General features: G+C 39.2%; 1 protein-coding gene across 1 annotated transcript in view; it reads right to left on the minus strand.

Annotated features, from left to right (window-relative positions):
- The window catches only part of COL6A6 (collagen type VI alpha 6 chain), a 117004-nt gene that overhangs the window by 7662 nt on the left and 82236 nt on the right, over positions 1 to 27106 (minus strand). Inside the window, exons 28-35 of the mRNA XM_044252401.1 lie at positions 26144 to 26206; positions 24919 to 24954; positions 24767 to 24803; positions 22934 to 22945; positions 17664 to 18157; positions 10064 to 10160; positions 6584 to 7255; positions 3571 to 3664 (exon numbers count right to left, since the gene is read on the minus strand). Of these exons, the coding sequence (XP_044108336.1) occupies positions 3571 to 3664; positions 6584 to 7255; positions 10064 to 10160; positions 17664 to 18157; positions 22934 to 22945; positions 24767 to 24803; positions 24919 to 24954; positions 26144 to 26206 (1505 nt within the window). The remainder of the gene's footprint in view (positions 1 to 3570; positions 3665 to 6583; positions 7256 to 10063; positions 10161 to 17663; positions 18158 to 22933; positions 22946 to 24766; positions 24804 to 24918; positions 24955 to 26143; positions 26207 to 27106) is intronic.

The following is a 27106-nucleotide window of genomic DNA, read 5'->3' on the forward strand; positions in this document are numbered from 1 at the left end:
TTTTTGTGTGTGGTGTAAGGAAATGGTCCAATTTCATTTTTCTGCAAGTTTCCAGATTTTTAAAAAATTTACCTGATATTTTCCTTACAATTTTTCTTCCAACTTTTCCTTGTCCTTATTTTGTGGCCGTGTCTCTATAATTGAAAGCAAGTTATAGCTGGATTCTATTTTGTTTCTTAAGTCCATCCATCTCTGTAACTGACATGTTTAGTTTGTGTTTGACAACGCCTAATATATTTCAGTGGATTTAATTCTGCTGTTTTAACTTCATGCTATTTGTCCTCCCCCACCTTTTCTCACCCTTTTATTTTTGTATTTATTTATTTTTCTTTTTAGATTTTACTTATTTATTTGACAGAGAGAGAGAGAGAGAGATCACAAGTAGGCAGAGAGAGAGGGGGAAGCAGGCTTCCTGCTGAGCAGAGAGCCTGATGCGGGGCTCGATCCCAGGACCCTGAGATCATGACCTGAGCCGAAGGCAGAGGCTTAAACCTCTGAGACACCTGGGTGCCACTTTCTCACCCTTAAAAAAAAAATATATTTATGTTGTTTTTATTCCGTTTTCCTGCACTACTTTTTTGGTAGTTAGCTACTTTCCATATTTCTTTTTCACAGGCGCCGTCACAATTTCTAATGGATTTTTAAGAGAGTCTAAATTTTTCAGTAGCCTAACTGCCAGCCCAAATATTTCAAGTTCCTAGAACCCTTAACTCCATTTACCTCTCCATGACATGTCTCATTATTGTTCCATTTTTCAGTACCACCTTTTTTACCTTACAGGCTCAACTTCATTTTTTTAAATAAAAGATTATTTTATTGTCCAATAAATTTTCTCAAGTTTAAATAATATTTATTAATATGTATGGTCTTAGTACAACTGTTTTTTTTCTGTTAAACCACTAGGTGGATTATTTTTTTTTCGTACCTTTGTTAACCAAAAAAAAAAAAAAATGGCTTTTTTGTAACCCTACAAATTAGATATTATTATTACTTAAAAATCTAGCATTTAGATTTTCCTAAATATTGTGAAATTTTGATGATTTATTAGTGTTCCATCTCAGCTTTTCCTTCCACATTCATTTTTATTTTTCTTGAACTATGTACTTCAAAAGTTCCTTTAGTAAAGGTCTTTGTGGTGAATGGTTGTTTTTTGTTTATCCTAATTATCTTTGTTATACCATTATTTTTTAAAGTCGGTTTAAGTTGATAAAATATTCTTCCATTACTTTAAAAGTTCCTAACAGTTTTGTGGCTTCCACTATTGCTACTGATAATCCAGCTGCCAGCCTAATTGTAGTTTCTTTGTAGATAATCTTTCAGGCTGCTTTTTCCTTTGGCTTGGTTTCTGCATTCTCCTATGCCATGTCCAACTTGCCTTCTTTTTATTTATCCTGCCTCTTGTACCTTGTCTTTACTTCATCTCTTAATTCGTATCTTTCATAAATTCTTAAAAATGATCATCTCTTCATATATTTGAATATCATCTCATTTATTATTTCTGTTTTGTCTGATTTCAAGAATTCCAATTTGATATAGATCTTTCCATTCTGTTTTGTCTCTAAACTTCTTACATGTATCTTCTCTGCATTCTGAGTGATTTTTTTAGCTTTATTTTCCAGTTCATTATGTTTCTCTTTAGATGTGTCTATTATTCTGTTTAATTCATCCACTGAGTTTTTTTAATTCATAGAATACTTTAAGAACAAAACTATGAATAAATAAATACCTGTATTTATTTATAAATAAATACCTGTATCACCTATCTGGTTCTCCAAATGTTACCATCTTGTTCCTCTGTGTGTGTATATACACATATATGCATACACACATCCATATAAGCATATATACTCATATATGCATGTACACACACACACACACACACACAAAACCCCATCCTATTTTCTTTTAGGAAAACCATCTGAAAATAGGCTGCAGACATTATACATGTTACTTTTAAATACTTCAATATACCTAACCTATCTTAAGAACAAAAACATTCTCTCATATGAGTATATTATTACTACACATAAAGACAGCCACATGAAGCAATAATAGCATTTGACATATTATTCACACTCAGATTTCCCCAGTTGTCCACTAGATGTCATTTATCATAAGCTTTCTTTCTGACCTGGGATCCAGTCAAAGTTCACTCTATTACATTTGATGGTTATGTCTCCTTAGTCTCTCCCACTTTAGAATAGTACCCAACAACCTCTTGCTGCTCATGGCATTGAAACCTCAGATTAGTCAGCTATTCTGAAGAAAACTCCACATTCTGGAATTGGCTAATTGTTTACTCATTATGAGATGTGGGTCAAACATTGCCTGCAAGAATCTCACATAGCTGATATATCTCCCCCTGCACCACTGCAGGAAGCACGTAATGTCAAATCTTGGTCACAGTGGGAACTGCCAGATCGTACCATGTACATGCACATTTCCTTTCTTTGTAATTAATAAGTTAGTACTATGTGAATGATCTGGGGGACTGTGAAATAGCCTGTTCCCAAACAACCTGTCACCCAGTGGTTTTAGCATTCCTTGATTCTTGCCTAACTCCATTATTACAGTGGAGATTACAAATTGGTGATTTTTAAAAAAAGATTTATTTATACATATTTAATGCCTATTTATTTTATATGTTTATTTAATATTATTTATAGTAATATTGATTATATTAATATATTAGTAAATATTTATACATATCTAATACATATACATATTTAATTTTTGAAAAAGATTTATTCATACATAAATCATGTGCTCCCAGAGAGTGCACATGAGCAGGAGGGGCAGAGGGAGAGGGAGAGAGATTCCCAAGCAGACTCTGCTGAGCACAGAACCTGAGGCAGAGCTCGATCTCATGACTTGGAGATCATGACCTGAGCCAAAACCAAAAGGTGGACACTTACCCAACTGCATCACCCAGGTGCCCCACAAATTGGTGATTTTTTAATTCTACCATTTTCTTCTATTTTAAGAAAAGAGCTTGTACTACCCTCCTCCCTTTTTGGATCTCTATATAGACTTATGGATTTTAAAAATTCATTCTATTGTAATCCATTAACATTATTCTTTCTGATATGAAACTGTCCAAAATCAGACCAGTGAGAATCTTTTCAAGATTCTTTGTCCACTTGACAAGACACTGCTAGTTTTTGGCTACTTCCTTGCTTTCTGGCATAATAAATATTTGAGAGTCATATTGTACTTCCCAGCTACAGTCTAGGATTTAGCTTTTTCCTCTCCGAAATCCTAGTTCCTTTGAGTGGGGAATGATATTTAGAAACCACTATCTGGTCATTATCCCTGTTGTCACTGAAGTGTCCCATTGGTTGTTTAATTTCCACATTTAGATTTTTCTACTGTTAAAAATCTCTGGTTATTTTTCAGATCAACCTGGTCATTCTTTATTATCTCTTATACCCTCAAATTATATTTTAATACTATGTAGCAATAGATTTTGTCCAAATAGGATGGAAGAGGAAGGAGATAGAGAAGAGGAGGAGGAAGAAATTATAGAGAATGAGGAGAAGAAAGATTCAAGTTCTTTCAAGCTGAAAATACCTTCGCCACTGCTGCGGGGGTGGCTTCAGGTCTGTAGAGCTGAGTCTGCTGCACTTCATTTTGAAGTTTAAGGGTGGATATTTGTTGATTGCACCTAGGAAGAGAAGTCTGTGATGAGTCTCTTATTCATGGCTATTAACATTACAGCAATCTGCTCTGTGTGCCATGTATCACTTCACCGTTTTCGATATTCATCAAAGGAAGATAGCAACTAAGATGGCCATATAAGAGATGAAAGCAGGTTTCTCAGGGGGGTCTCTAAAAAGGGGTTTAGAAAATACTCTAGGCTGGATTTATAGGCAATGCATTCAATTTACTTTTCAATAAGATGCCTTTAGCTGCTGAAGTTGGTCAACGTTAGAGGAGATATTATGAGCTAGTCCTAAAAGTCTGGTCTCTAATTGACATGAACTATTCAGAATAGCCATTTTTTAATTTGCTCTTTTGCAATATCAAAATGCAAAGGGAAAGGGATATTCCCTTTATGGTTTCTGTATCGTTAACCACAGTAACAATAGTGCCATCTTGGGTTTAATTCATTAGTAGCTCACTTCATTTGGAAGTATATTAATTTTTTATAATAATAAAGCATGCCTCTTCCCACACAATTTAAACACTTAAAAGCCATTTCTGATGGGAAACTTTTAAAAATATTTATTTCCTTGAAGCATTAAACTTAACAGACTTGGTAAACACAATTAAATCTCATCCTTGGTGCTCAAGGGTCATTAAGTAGCAAGTTCATCCTGGGCTGGGATATAGCATTGTCTCTAAAGCTGCTGTTGCAGACTGGACTGTGTGATTCTAGACTGAATGGCCCAAGACTGTGATGTTGTGCATTTTACTTTTTATCTGTCCTAGTTCTAAGCATCAGGTTGTTTGTCAGTTTTGTTTCTTTCAGAAAATGTTATTTCTGATGCGGACTGTGCTCGATGGCCACCTAGATCCTAGCGTGGTGTTAAATAAGAGAGAGGAGCTGCACTAGAATCCCCAAGAGGGCAGTGTCGGTGTCTGTTTGGTCACTCCTTGATATCCCCATACCTTGGGGTACCTGGGTAGCGCCGTTGGTTAAGCATCTGACTTAATTTGGCTCAGGTCATGATCTCAGGGTCCTGAGAATATGCCCTGTGTTGGACCCTGTGCTCAGCACAGATTTGCTTGAGATTCTTTCCCCTTCTTTATCCCCACCTTTGTTCCTCCCCCACAGCTCATGTTCTCTAAAATATATATATATATATATATATATATATATATATATATATATATTTTTTTTTTTTTTTTTTTTTTTTTTTTTAAAGATAGCTCCACACCCAAAGTGTGAGTGGCTCGGTGTAGGTACCTGATACGTATGTGTTGCTTTTGAATGAGCATGAGACTGTGGGTTTGCTATATGATTATGTTAAAGCCTTTTTCAATGTCTACTTTCACAGCTATATTTCAAAGACATGAGATTTCTAGATACTTAAGTTCTGGAAAAGTAGTGAATAATTGTGTCACAGTTATGGTTTTCTGAAAGCACTGTATATATCTCTCACCTAGCCCAAGTAATTCTTAAGGCATCTCTTCCTTTCCCTGGGTAGTAGTGGAGTGTCATTTTTATCTAACTATACAGTTTGACTAATTACCATGAAACACCATGAAGAATTTCTGGGGACTGAGGAAAGAAATTCCATCTTAAATGTTTTTTCAATTTTTTTTACCTCATAAAGAGTGTTTCTTTACAAGTTTCTCAGTCTTTCATTGTGTTCTTTTGTTTTACCCTTACAAATGCCTTGTAATTACTTTTTTCAGAATGATTCCTGGCCCCCCCCTTTTTTTGCCTTTTTTCTAACTCCTCTTTCTGATATCTATTCAAAAACACATCCACATAAAATTGAAAAAAAAAAACCACATCCACATAAATTTCATTCTAGGAGCTTGTGGCTCCAATGTTTCTCAAACTATAATGTGTATATGAATCACCTGGAAATATGATAAAAATGCAGATTCTAATTCAGAATGTCTGGAGTAGGGCCTGAAATTCTGCATTTTCCACGAGCTCCCAGATAATGCTGATGATGTAAGTCCTAGACTAACATTTGGAGAAGCATAGGACTTAGGGGACATGACATCAGTACCATCAGCAATTTCCCACCTTACCTATAGTGACTCGTCCGTCTTTGCAAACTTAGCTGGTCTCGCTTTGTAATGTCAGTGACCAGTCTGAGACATGATCAGAATCTCCTGTAAGGTACACGGGATGTTCTTCAGCCTGTGTATTCACTTTTATCTGGACTCTAAGGGCTCATTGACCATGAAAATGTTTAGAAATCTGACAACTTTTGAACCTCCAGAGTCATAGTAGGACATGGTTTTTTTTTTCACCCTTTCCACTGCATACAAAGTGAATTGCATACTTTCAAGAAATTATTTCAAGAAATACATCCCATGTTTCTTTTTTATGAGCACCAGTTACACTAATTGCTGGCATCATAAAAAGTCATTAACAAGGCTGAGAAAGTTTTGTAAGGATGTATCTTTCACTCTGACAGGTAAAATTGTATATCCTATACCTGAAACTCTGCCTTTGGAGCTTGTGAAAAAACAAAGCGAGAACTGTTGAATTTTTCTTTGGCTTTCTCTTTTGGTGTGTTAACTGATGAAGCTTACCTTTGAAGGGTAGTGTGTTAATGTTACATGGCAAGGATTTCTACTTTAGAGCTAAGGTCCAGGCTGTGACTCCCCCCCCACCCCCGCCTATATTGCTCTATGCAGACAGATGTGTGAGCAGCTGCTTGTTATGATTGCTTCTCCATAGGAACCAGAGGCATAAAAAAGATGAGCCAGAAAATTAAATGCTAGGAATTAGAGGTTTCCTCCCTCCACCATCCATCATTACACATTTTCCTTTATGACCCTGCAGTGCCCTTGAAGACAGAGATTTCCAAGAATCCATTGTCAGTTCATCAACCCTTCTCTTAGGAATACCAAATATACTCTTAATGTGTAAGAAAGAACAGATTTTATGACTTACGCCTGATTGAGTTTACGAAAGATTTCACAAACTTCACACTGTATCTGTGGTCAGGTTTATGAATTCGGCCAAGCTGGACCAAGTGGTGATCCAAAGGGTAGCTGGCTAGATCTTCCAGTTCCTTGTCATTCCAAGTAAGGCCAAGGGAAAACACAAATAGGGCATAACCTTGACATTTGGCTCTCAAGGATTCTTTCTTTAAGGTTTCCCTGTCCAAGTGACTGGTTTCCCCAGCAGATATCACAAATATGACTTTGTTTCTTCTCATATTGGGTGTATTTAAAAAAATATTGTCCAGGGTCCACTGTAAGGCATGACCGATGAAAGCATCTCCATTTAGTTGTTGAACTGATTCTTCCAGGTGTCTCTTCATGAGGCGTTTGCTATTGTAGGTGGTAAGGTTGAACTCACTTCTAACAGGACTCTTCTGAGTGTTGGGCAGGAAGTTGGGGGGAGCATGGCTTAAGAGGGCTACCCGGTCTCCAGTGACAGAGGTCTCAGGCTCTGGGGTGATCTCAAAGTGATCTAACAGTGCTCCCAAAAAGTGTCTTATGTCTTCAAAATCAGCACTTCCCACATGCCGGGAGCTGTCCAGAAGAAAAGCAGCATCCATGTAAGACTCTGCAGGGGGTGGTTTGGCTTGATCGCAAAAAGGGTCCGGCTTGCATACATCTGCAGACCAAAAGTCACATAGGGTTATTAGTAAAACAGACTGGAGAAAAGATAGCATCTCAAATATTTTAACATTTGGAAACTGCATAGTTTTTGATATTAAAATAATTACTAAATGACTTTGATATTAACAATGAAAGATTCATAATTTGCATCTGTATTTAAAATGTACAGATTTTACACCCAGTTGGCATCTTGAATTCCATTCACTAAGGCATCTGACTTTTAAAAATTAGGCTGCTTTCAACAGATGTTTAATCTTGGCTGTATTTTAAGTTTATAAAGATTGAAGTGGACAGTTTATCTCATTTAAGAGTATACCTTTTCATGAGATAAAAGCTAATGATCTTTCTAGATAGACAAGACAGGTAAAGCAATGGTCCTTATCATTATGCTCAGAATCTTTTACTATGAAATATAGTATGCTTTAAAAAAGTGGGAAAAAAGCAATGAATTCTTATACTTCCATTTAAATAAAGGTTTGTAACTCAATGTCCACCTGGGTGTGGACACTAAGGACAAAGTATAGCTCATGTTTGTATCTCCAGTGTGTTTATTAGTTGAATGCTTAATATGTGTTTGTTAAATACATGAATATAAATATTGCATATTAATAGCCTTTCATTAAATATAGGGTCATTTAAATAAATATGCATGTCTCATTTAGCAAAAGAATGTGTCGTAATAAAACAAAAAGTGAATTCCACTGAATCTGACTACAATGAATATTCAGAGGAATAAAAAAATTTGGAAATGGAAGGATCTTAGAGGTCACCTAATCTAATTTTACAGAAGAGACTGATGGTAAGAGGTAAAATCATTCTGTCAAACAATATGCAAGTGTTTCTAGAAGTTTCTATATGTGTGAGGTCAGGGTTTATCGTGAGAGACAGGGCCATGTGGTGGTGTGGCAGTGGGAGGCCCCTTGGCCTAAGAGCCAGGATCCCTGGGCTCTGGTCTTAGCCAAGTCACCACTAGGCCTCAATTCTGCACAGTTAGGTAGGGGGGTCAGATTCACTCAGAGAACCCTTCCAAGGCCAACCTCTGAAATCTTGAGGTTTGTAGTAATAGTTAATGGTTAAGGCTGAGAATGCCTCTTTAAGAACTAAAGAAAAGTGAAATGGAATGACAAGCATGTGGACAGCTGGCACTTAGATATGTGCCTGGGGCAGGAATAAAAGCAGTCAGATGAAAGGTTAAAAACCAGAATGCAGATCCCTGGGGATGTAGCAAACTTTCTAAATTCAGTCTTGCTCATGGTCTCCATAAAGATGTGACTTTGCACAAGTTATGTTTCCCTTACTGAAATTTGGTACAATTTTACGACAATGTTTAATGGTCGAATGACAGAACAGTCACCTGTGTGCTAGGAAGTTTCTAAAATCAGAGACAGCAGGCTTCCCATTTGCTCAATTTTGTGGGATTTTTTAATTGCAAGAAACGATAGCCAAAATATCTTCCCTTATATGCCTCAGAGACAAAACAAGGATTTAAGCCAAGAAATGGGGCCAAAATCTATCCCCAGTCACACATGTTCAACTTCTGACTGTAACATACCAGCACAGAAGTGTAACTGATGTGTCTGAAAGCTGTGCTGAAGTTGGGGTCGAAGCCTCCCTCACAGCACAGTCAGCCACTGTGTTGAGTAAGAGGACCAGTGCCTACCCAGCCCTGTGCCACAGAGAGGGACAGAGGGAGGGAGAGAGGAAGGTGGGAGGGAGAAAGAAGGGGGAGGGGAAGGGAGGAGAGAGACTAATGAGTACTGGGAAACAGAGGAAGAGACAGAATAGAGGGGTGTCTGAAGCAATTTCACTTCTAAGACTCACCACCTCCCTGTGAGGTCACTTACATGGCAGGCACTAGCATCTCATTGACACACATGGAGAAGGAGAGGAATCAACCATTTTCTTCAAGACCAAATACCAAGTGCCAGGGAGAATAACAGGTCTCTGTTACTCATAAATGGCAGCGTTGTGAGGCTAGCCTTTCTGGGTCTCCTCTGGCTGTGCCGTAGGCAAATTATCTCACCTCTCTAAGCCCCATTTTTGTCATCTGTCGAGTGGAGCTAGTAATAGTTCAGCTGTCTCAGGGTGATTGTAAGGATGGGATACGACAATGAGAAGAGTGCTTGGAACAGAATAAGCTCAAGAGCTTCAACATTAACTATCACCAGCACCACCACCAATGTTTTAGAAAGCTGTTACAACAGGGCATGTCTCCTAAGAAACGTCTGGCAACTGGTAGAAATTACACACACGATGACTGCAGTGGCTTCCACCGTCTTCATAATTACTGGATCACTCAGCTTACCAGCATATACTCACCCACAGTTGCCTCTCTAGCTAGGCCTATAGATTGTGTATAAAATACAGCGACAGACAAACCCGCGTGGAAAATCTTTCTGATTCTTCTTTGCAATGAAAAATGTACGGACTTCTACTAATTTCCACTTGTACTATAAAGCATTTCTTGAGGGGTTGTGAACATCTGAGATTTAGAAGACACATAAATATACTTTACAGCATGAAAACCTTGGCAATGAGATAGGCTGAGTTTTCCTAATAATCGTTACCGTTTCCTGGAAGCTGCAGAAGTGTGGAGGGCCTGGAATGCAGTCCTCCTGTAGGAGCCCTGCTGGCTGGGGCTCCATCTGTGGACCATGCAGTATGAGGAAGTGAGCCCAATGCCCCAGGGAAATCCTCCCAAGGCCTCTGGTACCCCTGCTTCCAAGGTCCAGTTATTTTTGCCAACAGTGACTCAGAGTGCTTAACAGGCCTGATCAAATTATATTCTCTCTGTGGGTCTTACCATAGCAGAAAGTGCACCGCTGGAGTCTCTCTAATGCTGGCGCGTAGTCAGTCCCAGATGGAACCATTATGACTTGGAATGTGCCAGTGTCATCAATCTGTAAGAAGCAGAAGCAAGAAAAAGAGCAGCTTAGTGGGTGGAGATGCAGGAATCCCCCAGGATTGTTCACAGCACTGAGATCCTTTGAGTACAACACTGCTCCTTCTGAAGAAGGTCATAGGGAAGCCTAGCGTGTGATAGGGTGGCTAGGAGCCCTGCTTGGGTTTAAGCCTTGGTGTTGCTTTAACTGTAGGTCAGGTTCCTTTGTCTCTGTTTCCTCATCTACAAAATAATCACACTACTACCTAACAGGGATACACTGGGCATTAAATGGGTTCATAACTGAGATGCATTTAGTTGTACAGGGTGGGTACTGGGTGGGTCAATAGAAACCACAAAGCACTTTTCTATTCATTATCTCAACAACCCAGTGAGTTTGTTCTTATGTGCGTCATGCCTATTTTACAGATGAGGAAGCTGCGGCTCAAAGGAAGGTGAGAGGACCAATCAAAAGACAACGCACATGGACACTGTTTAACGAAGAGGGTCAGAGGACACCCCCCCCCACACACACGCGCCAAGTCCCAGAGAACCAAGTGAAATCACAGAATGTACTTTATTCTATTCTATTCTATTCTATTTATCTGACAGACAGAGATCACAAGTAGGCAGAGAGGCAGGCAGAGAGCGGGGGGGTGGGAGAAGCAGGCTCCCTGCTGAGCAGAGAGGCCGATGCGGGGCTCGATCCTAGGGTCCTGGGATTATGACCCAAGCTGAAGGCAGAGGCTTTAACCCACTGAGCCACCCAGGCACCCCTACAGAATGTACTTTACAACTGTCTCTGAGTTCCCATTATGAGCCAGCCATGGAAGCTGGCTTTGCAGACTCAGATCCACATCCAGGGGCTCTCCTCTGAACAATTCCCAACCCCTTCCAATTCAGTCCCATTGTTATTAACCTCTCTGGGGCATTTGAGGCTGGAGAGCAGAGATAAAATAGGCTTCAAATAATGAAGAATAATTAGCTTGTCAGTTAACAGATTCACAGATCCATTGATAACTGAGGGAAAATTATAGGTATGGTCTTATCTAATGCCTAAGAGATGGGACAGACAACATTTCCCTACTCTTTCTCAGGAAAATGTCCTTTGAACACTTTACCATAAAAGTAGGACTTGGGGAGCCATGTATAAGTGTGTGTGTGTGTGTGTGTGTGTGTGCGCGCGTTGAGGGGGGATGCCATCTCTCTGCAGAGCAGATTGCACCAGGGGATGGACATCTGAGCCTATTGGATCCATTCTCAGGAATTTGGAACTTGGGTCCTGAGGGCAGTGAGTCCCTCTCTGTTAGGGATAAGCACTAATAGAGCTGTAGGCTGGCCATTCTCTAAGCAACGGGAGCAACGGGAAAGAAATGAGGGAAATGGGAAGGAAGGAAGGTGGTGAGGGCTTTCCCTAAGGCTTATCTTTGTTTCATCCCATCTTTTCTTCTGTGTAGAAGAGATGGAGAAATCTGTGCTCGCCGGAATTCCTCCCTAGAAGACCACTGTGTTTGTCTTCATGAGCTGGATGGGTTAGAAGGGGAGACTCAGAGGAAACATGTGGTAACTGAAGCGTTTGGCATGATTTCTAGGCAAAATCTATAGAAAAAAAGAATGGTTAGTGCCTGGGAAAGGCTGAAAAGAAATAAACCGGAAGGCGGGAAGGTGAGCATTGTTGTGGTATGAGCGAAGAGGACAAAAAAGATGCTGTGACAGGGCAGTGGAGCTAGGACAGGGTTGGTGGAGACAAATGGGGACATTCTGTTGAGGACTACAGCACCCGGCATTATCGTGCCCCTTCCTTTGACTCACTACCTTCAGTGGAATCTGTACTGCCCACTTATTCTTCGTGCACATGGATTCTTGGAACAAAGGCTGAATCGTGTTTCCAGGTAAGCACAGAGTGAAAACAGAAAATGCTTACCTAGACCAAAAGCAGAGGACACCTGGGTTATAGTTGCATCTTTATAATAAATTTACCAGGGATATGTGCATGTGTGTACTTAAGCTAGCTTAAACTGGTCTTGGCAACGTGTAAAAAACGGTCTTGACTCTTGAATAATACAACAGCACCATTAGTCTGTATTGTTAATGGCTTTTAATAGGTATCTGAGCAATATTTCCAGTGAACCATGCCTTCACTTCATCTGGATTGTGATGAGTGACCAGGAAACCAAATCCAGAGAGCATGGATCAGACCATCTGGTAAGGGCACAGTGCTATCTTATTGCCAACTATCAGGATCCAAGGGAGAAAAAAAAAATCACAAAATATTTAAGCTAGGAGAAATCTCAGCAACTGTGTAGTTCAAGCCGGCCATTTCCAGATAAGGAAAGTGAGCCCCGAGGGAGGTGGAATATGGGAGGCTCCAGTTTAAATTTTTTTTCTCCAAATAAGACCTACTTCCCATCTTCTGCATTAGCTGCTTTTATGATCACAGTTCTGTGTCAGGGAGTCCTAACTTAGTTTAGAGCAGTGTTCTGAAGATGTCATCCAGGGACTGCTGCCGTTTGTTAACTAGTTTGTGTTATGCATGTCTGTGCTGTGACAACTTCCGTATTTCTGGCAGTGGAGCTGGTTGCTAACTTAGGCTTCGCATTTAATTGTGTATCGACATGTTGGTGTCAACTCAAAATATCATCCTTCTCTTATGGAGTATAGTGTGTTGCTTTACTAGGAGAGTTCACAGGGGGGTCTGTGCTCTCCCTGTCCTCCCACCCCTCTTCCCACCAAAGTAATCTAGTCAATGAAGTTTGGCAGATGTGGTTTTTTTTTTTTTCAATTTATTTATTTTCAGAAAAACATTATTCATTATTTTTTTTTCCCCAATTTATTTATTTTCAGAAAAACAGTATTCATTATTTTTTCACCACACCCAGTGCTCCATGCAAGCTGTGCCCTCTATAATACCCACCACCTGGTACCCCAACCTCCCACCCCCCCGCCACTTCAAACCCCTCAGACTGTTTTTCAGAGTCCATAGTCTCTCATGGTTCACCTCCCCTTCCAATTTACCCAAATTCCCTACTCCTCTCTAACGCCCCTTGTCCTCCATGCTATTGGTTATGCTCCACAAACAAGCAGATGCAGATGTGGTTTTAGAGATCACCACCACACATCACTAGAGCAACTATAGTTAGCATGTTACAGAAAATTCCTTAAGCTAAACGAGGATCGGGGATTTAAAATAAAAGGGTTCTATGGTTCACTTTTCTTAGCTCTCACTTTTTATTGCTATTAAGTGCACAGATGGGCTAGAGGAGGCATTTAGCAAATGGTTTGGGAAGATACCCTGTTCCCTCATTTCTAAACATCATGGGGCTTTATAAATTTGTGTGTTCAAGAAATGATACAATTAATACTATGTGTAAACATTTTTCTTTGATGGTTCATATTCATTAAGGAAATTGATTATCATTACGTTCATATTCATTAAGGAATTCTTTTTAAAAATAAAAAGGTTGGGTGGTCAAAGTGCCACAGTTTCCCATTTAACTCCCTACCCCACCCATTTCAGTTCTGTCTCCAATCACAAGAATAAACTGTAATGTCAATATTATACTTAATGTTTCTCTCATCTGTGATGCTAAAAAGCAGAGTAAAAGAAAAAAAAAGCCTAGCTAAAAAAGAGATCTCTTTTATCAGTCTATTAGAAAGGGAGACCCACTCTAGGTTAGAATTCTTTATGGGCGGCAAGTAAAATTTCACCAGAGGTAAGAGGTCGTTGCCAAACACACGTAGAGGGGAAAAGCTGGTGGCAAAACAAAGCTGAGACTGGGGTTTTTCGTCGAAAATGGCCTTCTGTTTCAGAAGGGATGAATAGCTTGTCACTCAGCTTGATGCCATCATAAGAAACTTCTAAAAGGGGTGTGAGGGTCACAGTCCATGTGTTAAGGGAAATCATGGCCTGTTGTCCGAACATCTGCTTCTGAGTCCTGTAGCATGGGCCCAATTTTTACACTGGACTGCTCAACTCTCACACAAATCAAGATTTAGAAAAGTCATGATAATTATGAAACAAGTTAGGATTTTAAAATATGGCCCCCAAATAATAATTCAATGTCACTAAATTTTTGAGTTCTGTTCTTGAAATAATAAACAACAGTTCAAGTATAGGGAAGCACAACTGAACAGAATGGATAGAAGAAAGCAAAAGAGGGCAAAGGAGAAGTCGTAACATAATTTCCCTTCTATAATGCCAGGTATCAGTAGTGGGTTCTTACCAGCTTGTATAATATGCCTCTATTTTGAACCTTTTTGACAACCCTGCTTAGTTCCATCCTCTAATGGCAACTCCATGAGTGTGGGTTTTTGGTTTTCCACTTCTGTGTCTCCACAGCCTAGGATAGCACCCAGTATACATGAGGTGCTCACTAAGCATTTGCTGGATGAACCAGATGAACTTAGCACCAATTCTGACTTCTGTCTGCATCTCTAATTCTACTCAAGATGTGTTTGGAGCCAATGCTGCTCAGATTTTGGAGGGTCATTGTCAAGAATTTGAATCTTCAGTGGTGCTCTTTTGAGATAAAGTCCTTCAAGAAAGGAGCAAAGAGCCTCCAGCTGATTTGGCTAGGAACTCTGAGTGAGACTGTTAACAATCAAAAGATTTTAAAACAAACCAACAAGGTATGTTTTCTCAAGTTATAGGCTATGCACACACCTTTGAGTGGGTGATGAAATAGTGTTTATTCAAATTTATATTACAACTACTATTAATTATTTGCATTAGGATGTTGTCTCTTGTTTTGTGAATAAATAAAGCCAAGGGACAATGGGGCTCTCAATAAACAGAAGGAATTATAAGCCTGTATGTAACCATATCTACTCACTGAGTTTCTGAGCTGCTGTGCTTTATAGCACCTTCACTTGCATGGCATGGCCCAGCCTTTTCTAACTGATGTGCATTTTCCTTTCTGAGCCTGGTCTATCAGCCTGTCCATTAGCATGTTCAATGACACTAATAGCAGCGTCAGCTCCTTTATAACCTAGATATCAATTTTGTTAAATAGATTTTAATTCATCATCAAGTAGATACACAATAACAATAACAATTAGAGCAAAAGCTATCATTCTTGAATATTTACTATGTGCTAGGCACTGAGGCATGGTGTCCTATCATTTCACCTACACAATAGCTCCAAGAAGCAGGCACTGTTTTCCATACTTTATAGATTAATACTCCATTTCAGTTCTGTTGTGCTTATTTGACATCTTCATAGAAAATTATGGTGGTGTAAAAGGCCTTGAAAGTCCCCTGCAGTTTAAAATTGAAAGGATGAAGAAACGTTTATCATGCAAATGGATGTGAAAAGAAAGCTGAGGTAATAATACTTGTATATGACAAAATAGACTTTAAAACAAAAATGGTAACAAAAGGCAAAGGAATTTATATAATAATAAGACAACTCAACAAGCAGATATGACAATTGTAAACACTTAGGCATCCAACATGGGAGCACCTAAATACTTAAAACAGTTAATAACAAACACAAAGGAAGTAATCAGTAATAATGCAAAAATAGTAAGAGACTTTAACACCCCACTTACATCAATGAACAGATCATCCAAAAAGAAAAATCAACAAGGAAATGGTGGCTTTGAATGACACATTGGACTAGATGGATTTAACAGATATATAAAGAACATTCCATCCTAAAATAACAGAATACAGATTTTTCTGAACAGATTCAGAACAGATAACATATTAGGCCACAAAACAAGTCTCAAGAAATTAAAAAAGATCAAAGCCAAATAATATGTTTTTTTCTGATCACAATGCTAGGACACTAGAAATCAATCACAAGAAAAAAAAATCTAGAAAGAGCACAACTACATGGAGGTTAAACAATAAGCTACTAAACAACGAGTGGGTCAACCAAGAAATCCAAGAGGAAATGGAAAAATACATGGAGACAAATGAAAATGAAAACACATAATCCAAATCTTTGGGATGCAGCAAAGGCAGTTGTAAGAAGGAAGTTTATAGCAATGCAGGCCTACCTCAAGAAGCAAGAAAATTTTCAAATAACCTAACATTACACTGAAAAGAGCTAGAAAAGGGAGAATGAAAAAAAAAATAACCAGTAGTGGGAAGGAAATAAAGATTAGAGCAGAAATAGATGAAATAGAAACTAAAAAACACAACAGAACAGATCAATAACAACAAGAACTGGTTCTTTGAAAAGACAAAAAAAATTGATAAGCCAGATTCATCAAAACAGAAGACTCAAATAAACAAAATCAGAAATGAGAAAGGAGAAATAACAACTGACACCACAGAAATACAAAGGACTATAGAAGACTATTATGAAAAACTATATGCCAACAAATTGGACAGCCTAGAAGAAATGAATAAATTCATAGGAACATATAATCTGCCAAAACTGAAGCAGGGAGAAATAGAAAATTTAAACAGACCCATTACCAGTAATGAAATTGAATCCATAAAAACAAAACAAAACAAAACAAAACAAAAACACAAAAAACTCTCAACAAACAACACTCCAGGACAGACAGCTTCACAGGTGAATTCCACCAAATAAGATCAGGTCATGATCTCAGAGTTGGGAGATCAAGCTCCACTTCAGGCTCCATGCTCAGCATGGAGTCTGATCCAGATTCTTTCTCTCCCTAGTCCCTCCCTTCACTCAAGCTCTCTCTCTCTCAAAATAAATAATTTTTTTTTTAAAAAGAATAAACCTATCATGATGAGCACTGAGTAATGTATGGAATTGTTGAATCACTGTCTTGTACACCTGAAACTACTATAACTGTATATTAACTATATCAGAATTAAAATAAAAATCTTAGTCAAAAAGGAAGTTCCCATTATGATAAAATTTTTTTATAACTATTTATGGTGATAATGTTAACCAGGATTACAGTGGTGATCTTTTCACAATATTTACAAATACTGAATCATGTTGCACACCTGAAGCTAATACAATGTTATATATCTGTTTACTTCATAAAAGGTCCCCTTGATCCCAAGTGGTCTATTTATATAGCCTCCCAACCAAAGAAGCTATAATAACTAAGATGGCTTTCCTTTTTAAAATTTGGATTATATGATTGTTGAAATTATAAAATCAAGTCAATTGGCTTTCATTGCACAGCAACTATTGCTACTGGTCACATAAGTGACATCAATGAATGTTTACTGGCCTTCCTGATTTAGTAGCTCTATACCCAGAGGCAACTCAAGAGTTCCTTGGAGAAGGACTGGAATAGTAAATCTGTGTTAAGTCCTGACATTGCCACTTCTTAGCCATGTGAACCCGGGCATACAGGTTTAACCACTCCAGGCTGTTTTCTCACTGATAAAATGGGAATAGTAATTTATACCCGTCCCTTACATACCACTTGTGAGAATTAAACAGGATAATGCATACAAAGGGCTTAGCATCTTCCTGGTACACAGAAATTAAATAGCCTAGTTCAACCCTTTCTTAAAAAGGCTTCTGAGTATAGCCTCCCCCCCCCCAAAAAAAAAGTTACGTGGAAAGCTTAACCATCTTACCGCAAACGCACGCTTGATGGAGGGCACGTTGCTGAACGCGATCACGACCGGAATGATGTCAAGGGCACTGAATTCCATAGCTGCTGCGGCAATGGTCTGGGCATCGGCAGACTGGCCGCTGCTGAAGAAGGTGGCGATTCTTCTTGTGTGAGCCCCTGGAAGTGTTCGTTTGAAGACATTCCTGGAGATAAACCTCATCACTTTGCCGATCTCCCTGCTGTCTGAGGACCTCTCGTAAGGAATAGCTTCAATCTCCCTGAGGAGCTTGTTCTTCTTGTAGGCGTCTGAGAAGCGGATGAGGTGTCGGGCGTGAGAGGTGTAGGTGAGGACGGCGATGCGTGCGCCCACCGGGCAGCTGCTCTCCCGGATCCTGACGCCCCTCACCAGGGAAGACATCAGCTCCTTCATGCGCTCAAATTCCTGCTTGGTGACATCTCGAGACTGGTCCAAGGCAAACACCAGTTCGGTGGGATGCACGGGGCATTCTGGTTTTCCTAAAAGGCAAGAACATGTTCCTTATGTAGCATGCTTATTTAAAAAAAAAAAATTAAAGATACATGGAGGGCAAGGTAATTTTTAATGTTAAATATGCAAATATTTAAAGCTTAAATAAGCATTAAATACTAAAATGAGCAATTGAAGTAGTCAATGTTTAAATATTGAAGGAAAATGCTATTTTAAAGATTGAATTTGCTCCTTTAAATAAAGCCCAAGAGAAAGTATCATTCAATTTAAGTTTTTATGTAATTTGGAAGCTAATGGCCAAATTCCTTTGAAATAATCATTTGAAATAATCAAATGGATATGCCCTTTTACTTACAGAAATTGGACCACTGGTATTATGTTCATTGCTAGAACTTTATACAGTGAGCTAAATTAAAACATACATGTTTTTACTTAATAAGGAAGTGTAACAGGAGTTGAGAAAGGAATGGGTCCAAAAGTTCTATTAATGATTTCAGAGAGATTAGAAGAGAATGGATGTTCCAAACATAGAAGAGCCCATCAGGGGGCACCTGGTTGACTCAGTGGGTTAAGCCTCTGCCTTCGGCTCAGGTCATATTCTCGGAGTCCTGGGATTGAACCCTGCATTGGGCTCTCCACTCAGCAGAGAGCCTGCTTCCACCCCTCCCCTGCCTGCCTTTCTGCCTACTTGTCAAATAAAATAAATAAAGAAATAAATAAAACCTTTAAAAAATAAATAAAATAAATAAATAAAATAAATACATACATAAATAAAATCTTTTAAAAAATTTTTTTATTTTTATTTTTTATTTTTCCAATATCTTTTTTTAAAAATTTCTTTACAGTGTAACAGTATTCATTGTTTTTGCACCACACCCAGTGCTCCATGCAATCCATGCCCTCTCTAATACCCACCACCTGGCTCCCCCAACCTCCCACTCCCCCGCCCCTTCAAAACCCTCAGATTGTTTTTCAGAGTCCATAGTCTCTCATGGTTCACCTCCCCTTCCAATTTCCCCCAACTCCCTTCTCCTCTCCATCTCCCTATTAGCAAGACAGGAAACAACGTGTGTTGGAGAAGATGTGGAGAAAGGGGAACCCTCTTACACTGTTGGTGGGAATACAAGTTGGTGCAGCCACTTTGGAGAACAGTGTGGAGATTCCTCAGGAAATTAAAAATAGAGCTTCCCTACGACCCTGCAATTGCACTACTGGATATTTACCCCAAAGATACAGATGTAGTGAAAAGAAGGGCCATCTGTACCCCAATGTTTATAGCAGCAATGGCCACGGTCGCCAAACTGTGGAAAGAAGCAAGATGCCCTTCAGCGGATGAATGGATAAGGAAGATGTGGTCCATATACATTATGGAGGGGTGCCTGGGTGGCTCAGTGGGTTAAAGCCTCTGCCGTCGGCTCAGGTTATGATTCCAGAGTCCTGGGATCGAGCCCCGCATCAGGCTCTCTGCTCAGCAGGGAGCCTGCTTCCCTCTCTCTCTCTCTGCCTGCCTCTCTGCCTACTTGTGATCTCTGTCTGTCAAATAAATTAATTAATTAAAAAAAAAGTTGCATATACACTATGGAGTATTATGCCTCCCTCAGGAAGGATGAATACCCAACTTTTGTATCAACATGGACAGGACTGGAAGAGATTATGCTGAGTGAAATAAGTCAAGCAGAGAGAGTCAATTATCATATGGTTTCACTTATTTGTGGAGCATAACAAATAAATTAAATCTTAAAAAAAAATAGCCCATCAGATGTAGAAAGTAGGTGCTACGGAGATGTGTTAGAGACCTGACCTGACTATGCACTAGCCCTGTTACCTTGTCCCAGAGACTTATCTTCTCTGGGCCTCACTTTGCTCTTTTGTAAAATGCCAGTCCTAAGATTAGCCACTGCTAAGCCCTGTATTGAGGATTCAGTGAACTAACACAGGCAAAGCACTTAGGACAACAGTGCCTGGCACACAGCAGGTCCTCGGTGAACGTTAGCCATTATTATTACAGACTTTTTCATTGTGATGACTATGCCACTTAAAAGAATGAGGAAAGCTTTCAGGGAAATGTTTTTATTTAGTAGTTGAAAAGGCAAGTTTAATCAATAAATATACCTATTACATAGAGAAACTGAATTGGTAAACTTGAGTGTTAAATGTAAATTTCAGACTTATTTATTGATTCCAATTCATTCATTCTAATCCTGGTACCCTGCATTTATCACAGTTGACACTTCATATTTGTCTGATTATCTGATTAATGTTTTCCTCTCCAGGAAGTGTGAAGACGGGGACTGTGTCTCTCTGGATCTGCCAGATTATTAGTTCCTGCCATTTATCAGGGTTCTAATAAATGCTGACTGAATGAAGCGGCAGCAAACAAAGGACAGTTCTTTTGCAGCAGGTACAGGGAGAATAAAGCTTTTATTAATGGGGGAGAGGCCTGGTATGGAGATATAGGTTGGTAAAAGGAAATAAATCTCAACGATGAACTTCTCTTGGAGGGGTGCCTCCTCTCATTCAGATGCCAGCAAGTCAGATTCAGATAATAAAAGCAAAATGAGACCTACCAGCTCTTGATGAGAACTCAGAAACTCAGGTTTTTTGAGACTGGCCTGGGCTGGTCAAGGAGCGAATCCTCTGCTGTGACCAGCTGAGCTTTGCCCCCGTCTTGATGCTAGATGACTATCTTCTGGTCCTGGACTCTGTGACCTAACAGGCTAAAGGACCAGTAAGGATAAATATTTAACCCTAAACCAAACTGTGCATCTCAGTGGAGATAGGACATATTTTATTAGCCTCTGAGTCTCACTCAGAAGGCTGAGCAGATGTTAAAAAAAATTGAGGTCATGTCAACTTTACAATAAAATGGAAGTATGACTAAACATGAAAGTGTTTCTGCCAGCTTTTTGTTTGGGCTGTGATTTGCATATGGGAACACCACCACAATAAGGCAGCTTCAGGTGCAATTTGGAGATAAAGGGAAGAAAAAGATTCACAGCACTGGCTGAAATATGAAAAAACACAAGTTTTCAGGAGAAAGTACCTAAAGAGTAATTCAACTTGCAAAATACATGTTCTGAAATCTAGCAACCTGCCAGGAACAAGAAGATTCTGAAGAACGCTGGGCTGGCTTGTGGTGGTAACTAGCAGTTCTTCCTCAAGGCACAGATGACCACACAGAGGCCTGATCTGGCTCTGTGGCCATACACTGTACACTGATGGCTGCTGCTTGGCACAGGGCAGGTGACAACAGGATAGAGAAAGAGAAACCGCTGACATGTACTTAAAGCACAGCACTGGCAGCCCTCTCCTGGTACCACCACATTTGTCTGAAACACAACTCCCTCCTGACTAATTCTCTGGCCTTTAAACTTGTGCTCCCCTACAATCTACTTTTCCACAATGGCCCAAGTAAGTGCTCAAAAATTGTTCATCAGCTCATGTTCTTCCTTCCATACTTTGAATACACTTTAATACCCTCTCCTTTCAGCTTGAATACAATCCACCCTCCCTATTTGAACCTATTTTGAATCAAGTTCAACTTGACCTGACTTTGGCTTGCTTCAGTGTTTCACCCCCCAATCTCCCCCTCCCCCACTGGACTTCCATCAGTTCCTATGCCTAGATCTGTCCTGCAGCATGGCTTTGCACTTGCTGTTCTTTCTCCTGGCTCATGTAAAGCTGGCTTCTTTTTGTTCTTCAGTCCAAATGCCAATGTCACTGTCTCAAAGAGGAGCCCTCCATCCTAAAGCAGCTCTTTCCTCCCCTAACATTATTCTGTGACAAAGCCTCCTGTTTTTTTTAATCTCCTTCACAGCAAGGATAGGATTCCATATTTCTTTGACGTGTTTATCATCTGGATCCTCTGCTAGAATGGGACCTTCTGAGGACAAGAATTGTGTCCATCTTATTCAGCCCTGTGTCCCCAGTGCCTAGCATATAATATGCTTTTTTTTGTTAAAGATTTAAAAAAATATATTTTATTTATTTATTTGAGAGAGAGATGGTGAGAGAGAGTATGAGTGAAGAGAAAGTCAGAGAGAGAAGCAGACTCCCCGTGGAGCTGGGAGCCCTATGCGGGACTCAATCCCAGGACTCCGGGATCATGACCTGAGCTGAAGGCAGTGACTTAACCAACTGAGCCACTCAGGTGCCCTAAAGATTTTATTTATTTATTTGACAGAGGGAGAGAGAGATCACAAGTAGGCAGAGAGGTAGGCAGAGAGAGGGGGAAGCAGGCTCCCTGCTGACCAGAGAGCCTGATGCGGGGCTTGATCCCAGAACCCTGAGATCAGGGCCTGAGCCGAGCATAAGGCAGAGGCTTAACCTACTGAGCCAACCAGGCTCCAACCATAATACGCTTTCAATAAATATTTGTTGAGTGAGTGAGGATGCAACCAGAGGGTGTGGATTGATGGGTTTAGACAGAAGGGATAGGGTGTAAAGCTTTAAGAGGGTAGCTGTTGTCACATCTAAATTCATAACCATTAGGCTACAAAGACAATAGAGAAAATGAAGGGAAGGAGACAATTATTACCAAAAAACCAACAGTAACATTAATAGTAATGTTAGTCATTAAAATATTAATAAAAAAATCAAACTACTTGGTTGAGAAACAGCTGTCAGACTCAGCTAAAGCTGTGTAATTGACTGGAGGCTGGTCTGTGCTACCAGAATGAGGCAACAAAAACATCTCAGATGAAATTTATATCTTTTGGCAGGCAACACATTGTTTTAACTTGTCTTTCCAGATGTATGACATTTTGGAGCTTGATTATGACTTGATGTAAATAAAGATTACTCACCATGTCCGCCAGCTGGGGGAGAAGAACAAAGGAGATTGGGTTATTATTTGGTAGAAGAGACAGTATAGTATTGTGTAGGGAAATCATGGCAGTAGAAGCTCTGCCCTGTGTGCTTTTTGTAATTGACTCAAACACTGAGGCAACAGGAAGGGTCTGAAGAAAATGCAGGTGGATCCCAGCATCTTGGCAAAAACAAGACAGAGTGGGAGAAATGGGACAATATATAGCCATAAATCAGTAGCCTGTCACCAACTGTCAGAGGGAAAGAACTTTTGCCTGGGAAAGAATGTTACACTGCAGAGAGGTGCACTGAATTTGGAAAGGTTAAAAGGACCTAACGTCTCTTTATTCTCATTTTTCCCCATGTAGAGATCTGTAGATATTGATTTTATATACATGCACGTATATAGTCTGTACAGATACGTATTTGTGTGTGTGTGTAAACATGATGGGTGGATTTACTCTGAAGCAGATAAAGCATCAATAAGCCTTAGGCCTGCATTGTCCAATATGGAAGTCACTAGCCACGTGTGACTATTTAAATTTTAATTAAAATTAAATGTATTAACTTCAGTTTCTCAGTAGCACTGATGACCTTTCAGGTACTCCAAGTCACAGGTGGCTAGTGGCTACTATACTGAACAGTGTGGTAGAACAACTCCATCACCACAGAAAGTTCTGCTTTCAACTTCTCACTTGCCCTGTGCAAGACCCTGAGAAGGCACCTAGTTGTGTGTTCATAAGATCATGTGCTTTTACAATAAGCAAAAGTTGTTGGCTGTGATTTCCTTTCTTGTTCTAAACAACCTTCTCTTTTGAAATAATTTTGTGCCTATTTTTTGGATTTGTGATTTTGTACTGAGCCTCTCAAATTATAAAAGACTGGGTCTCATCACACTTGGTCTACCTTTGACTCATTATAGTTCCCATGGCTCTAATGTCAAAAAGTAAACTGTGTTAAGTCAGCCCAAAGCAACAGATCTTCATGACTTAACATATATTTTGATTTTCATCCTGGGAGGTTCCATTATGGTACAAATAGAGCTGCGGTCAACACTGCATCCAAAACTTTAAAAATCTGTGGCTTTGAGACCAAAGCTCTCTACAGAAAAGGGCTCCAAAATCATTCATGGTGTTTATTTGGGAAGTCATTATACATTTGCAAATAAACACTAAATAGTCAATTCTTTGCTCATCTTGTATGTGGAATTCCTTTAATGGTGCTAACCTATATTTTGATAGAAGATGCTGCTATAGGAGTCTTAAAGCAAATTCAAAAGAGCATTTGCCAAAATAAATGCCTTTTTGCTTTTACAATTGGGAGAGAGAAAAAATATGCAGGCAAAAATCAGTAATATTACCAGCAAATCAATCATTCAATGAAAAGTAATCAAGCATACCTTTGTAGAAAAGAAGTAATAAACAATAAACTGAAGTAAGTGACACCTTGTTATCAGAGCTAGCTTTCACACCAGGTGAATTCAATTCTGTGTTACTGTCTGGTGTTAATCATTTTTAGAAGTTCAGTGTGACTCTCCATTGATTGATTTCACCATCAGAAGAGTTCTGACCTCATACCTCAATTTCCCCTAGGTTGAAAGCCCTAGACATATTATTAATTAGGGTTTGGAACAGGTTCCAATAGACATGAGGAGGGCAGTCAAAGAAGGCATTACTAGTCACCGATCTATGTTGACTCAAAATATATGCAGTGACATTTCTAATATTAAGAGATTGGTTGGTAAATAGTCTCAATTCTGAGGGCAGAATTCACTGCTCTTCTTCTATGAATGCTCTAACAACTTGGGTGATCAATTTAAGCAGGATACTTACGGCTGTGGTCCCGTACATACTGAATGAGCTCACACATCTGTAGTTCAAAAATAAAACAAAGCATTAACTGACCGACTGCCAGGTCTTCAAGTCTAAAAATAAATAAATTTAATGGAGTACAGAGCATTCTGTTGGAATCAGGAGATACATACAGAAAATGAAGCCAGTCCTCTGGCCCCTTTCATACCCTAGGAGAAAAAAAGAAATGTGGTCTCATTGCTCTGTCCACTCATCAGTAGGTACAATGTGCACTAACTTCAGAAAGTGAAGATTTCTAAAGTTTTTATTCTAATTAAGTTAGAGGAAGAAAAGAATACATGTAGGAGGATCCTCATCACTGAGTTAAGAGTAACACTCCAGGGGAAATCAAGTGCAAGCAAGCTTGAGGAACACAAACCTCCAAAGTCCACCTTCTTCCAGCCCCATCTGTGGACAACAAGGGTTGTCAGAATCTAAGGATGGAGCTGAATACTTAACACTGGCATGAAGAGCTTTGGAGCAGGCTTATGGCTTATATACAGATGAGGCTGATCCATCTCTTATAACTGCCCAACCTTAAGGGACATTCAGAGTTCCTCAGCCCCATACTTTGCCTTGGCCACTGAACAGCAGCTGAACTGAACCTTCCTGTTTCCATCATTGGTTGGATGATAAAGGGACCAGACTCAAACTGCACATCTGGAAAGGTAATCCCAACAGCCTTCCAAAAATAAATGACTATACATATATAGAGATCTGTCTGGATTGGGAATAGAAAACACAAAGTGGAATTGGTTTTAATTTCACATTTTCAAGTCCATCTTTGGAAACGGAAGAGTCTGGCTATTCTCAAAGAAAGACACCCGAGGAAAAATGCCATGAAGCCCCACCCAGACTCCTGGAGAAAAGTTCCATTGAATACAATTTGGATCATTTGTTCCCTGTTTCTTAATTTCCTCTCCCTTCCCTTCATTCACTAACCACTTACTGAATACAGGAAGAGGACAAGGACCGGGCAAATAAAATTCACTCATAATTGAGAGATCATATTTTATTTTATTATTATTTTTTTATTTTATTTTTTTGAGAGATCACATTTTAGTCCAATACTTTTCATTTCCTCCCTCAAATTCCCCTTACCTCATGAGAAATGGTGACTAATATTTAATCAGCATCCCCCCTCCTATCTCTAGGATATTTTTCTACATTTATGTAGAATGTATATAAATGCAGATGTATGTATATAAATGTTCATACATTTATATATGTATATAAATGCAGAAAAATAGTGAAAATAGTTACCAGGTGCAAAGATAGAAAGCATGCACATTTGGGCAATGAAGACCATGCATTTTACTGAGAAGAGGATCTGGTGTGATTTATGACTTTTCAACTTACCTTGCGTCCAGGAGGTCCTGGCTCCCCAGGGGATCCCATCTTTCCTGGAGGCCCAGTGGATATCTCAAAGCAGAATTTATTTATTTTAAAATTATATTTATACATATACGTATGGTGTTTGTGTTTTATTTTACTTTTTAAAAGAAATATTTGTTAATTTGTTTGACAGAGAGAGAAAGCACATGAGTGTGCACACAAGCAGGGAGAGCAGAAGAGGGAGAAGCCGACTTGTGCTGAGCTTGATGTGGATTTGATCCCAGGACCCTGGGATTATGATCTGAACTGAAGGCAGACACTTAATCAACCGAACCACCCAGGCATCCCTCATATTAGTGGATGTGTTTTAAATGTCAAAGGGAATATACTTTTAGAACATTGAGAGATTTCCAAAAAGCACACAAAAGGAAAAAAATCTTCAGCAATTCTTTCACTTCCAAATAATCCTTGTTAACATTTGGTGTCTTTTGGTAGTTTTATATGTTTATGTATGTATATATATTCTTTTAAAATATAATTTTATACTTTTCCTGTTATTTTTTGAACTAAATATATCTCTTGAAGTTTCATGTTATTAAATTGGGGGGGATCATTTTTAATGGCTGCATAATATTCCATTGCACAGATGCACCATAATTTCTTTCATCAGTTCCTTATTGTTGGCATTTAGGTTTGCTGCTAACACCAAGAAAAGCAACACCAAGAAAAATGATATGTTGTGATTCTTATTATTTCCTTAGGGAAGATTGCTAGAACTGGAATTGCTGGATCAAAGGAGAAATTTTATCTGAATGAGACAATAGATGACAACAAATAAGTGAATAAAAACCCCAGAAGAACAAAAATTTAAATATAAGACCCCTGAAACAACAAGAAGAATATACTTAGAAGTTGGCTGGAGATATCTGTAGTGAAATGAATAACAGCAGTAATAAAAACAATTGCTGACTACTTGCTATATGACAA

The sequence above is a fragment of the Neovison vison genome, chromosome 6 (assembly GCF_020171115.1).
Source record: "Neovison vison isolate M4711 chromosome 6, ASM_NN_V1, whole genome shotgun sequence".
Classification (NCBI taxonomy): domain Eukaryota; kingdom Metazoa; phylum Chordata; class Mammalia; order Carnivora; family Mustelidae; genus Neogale; species Neogale vison.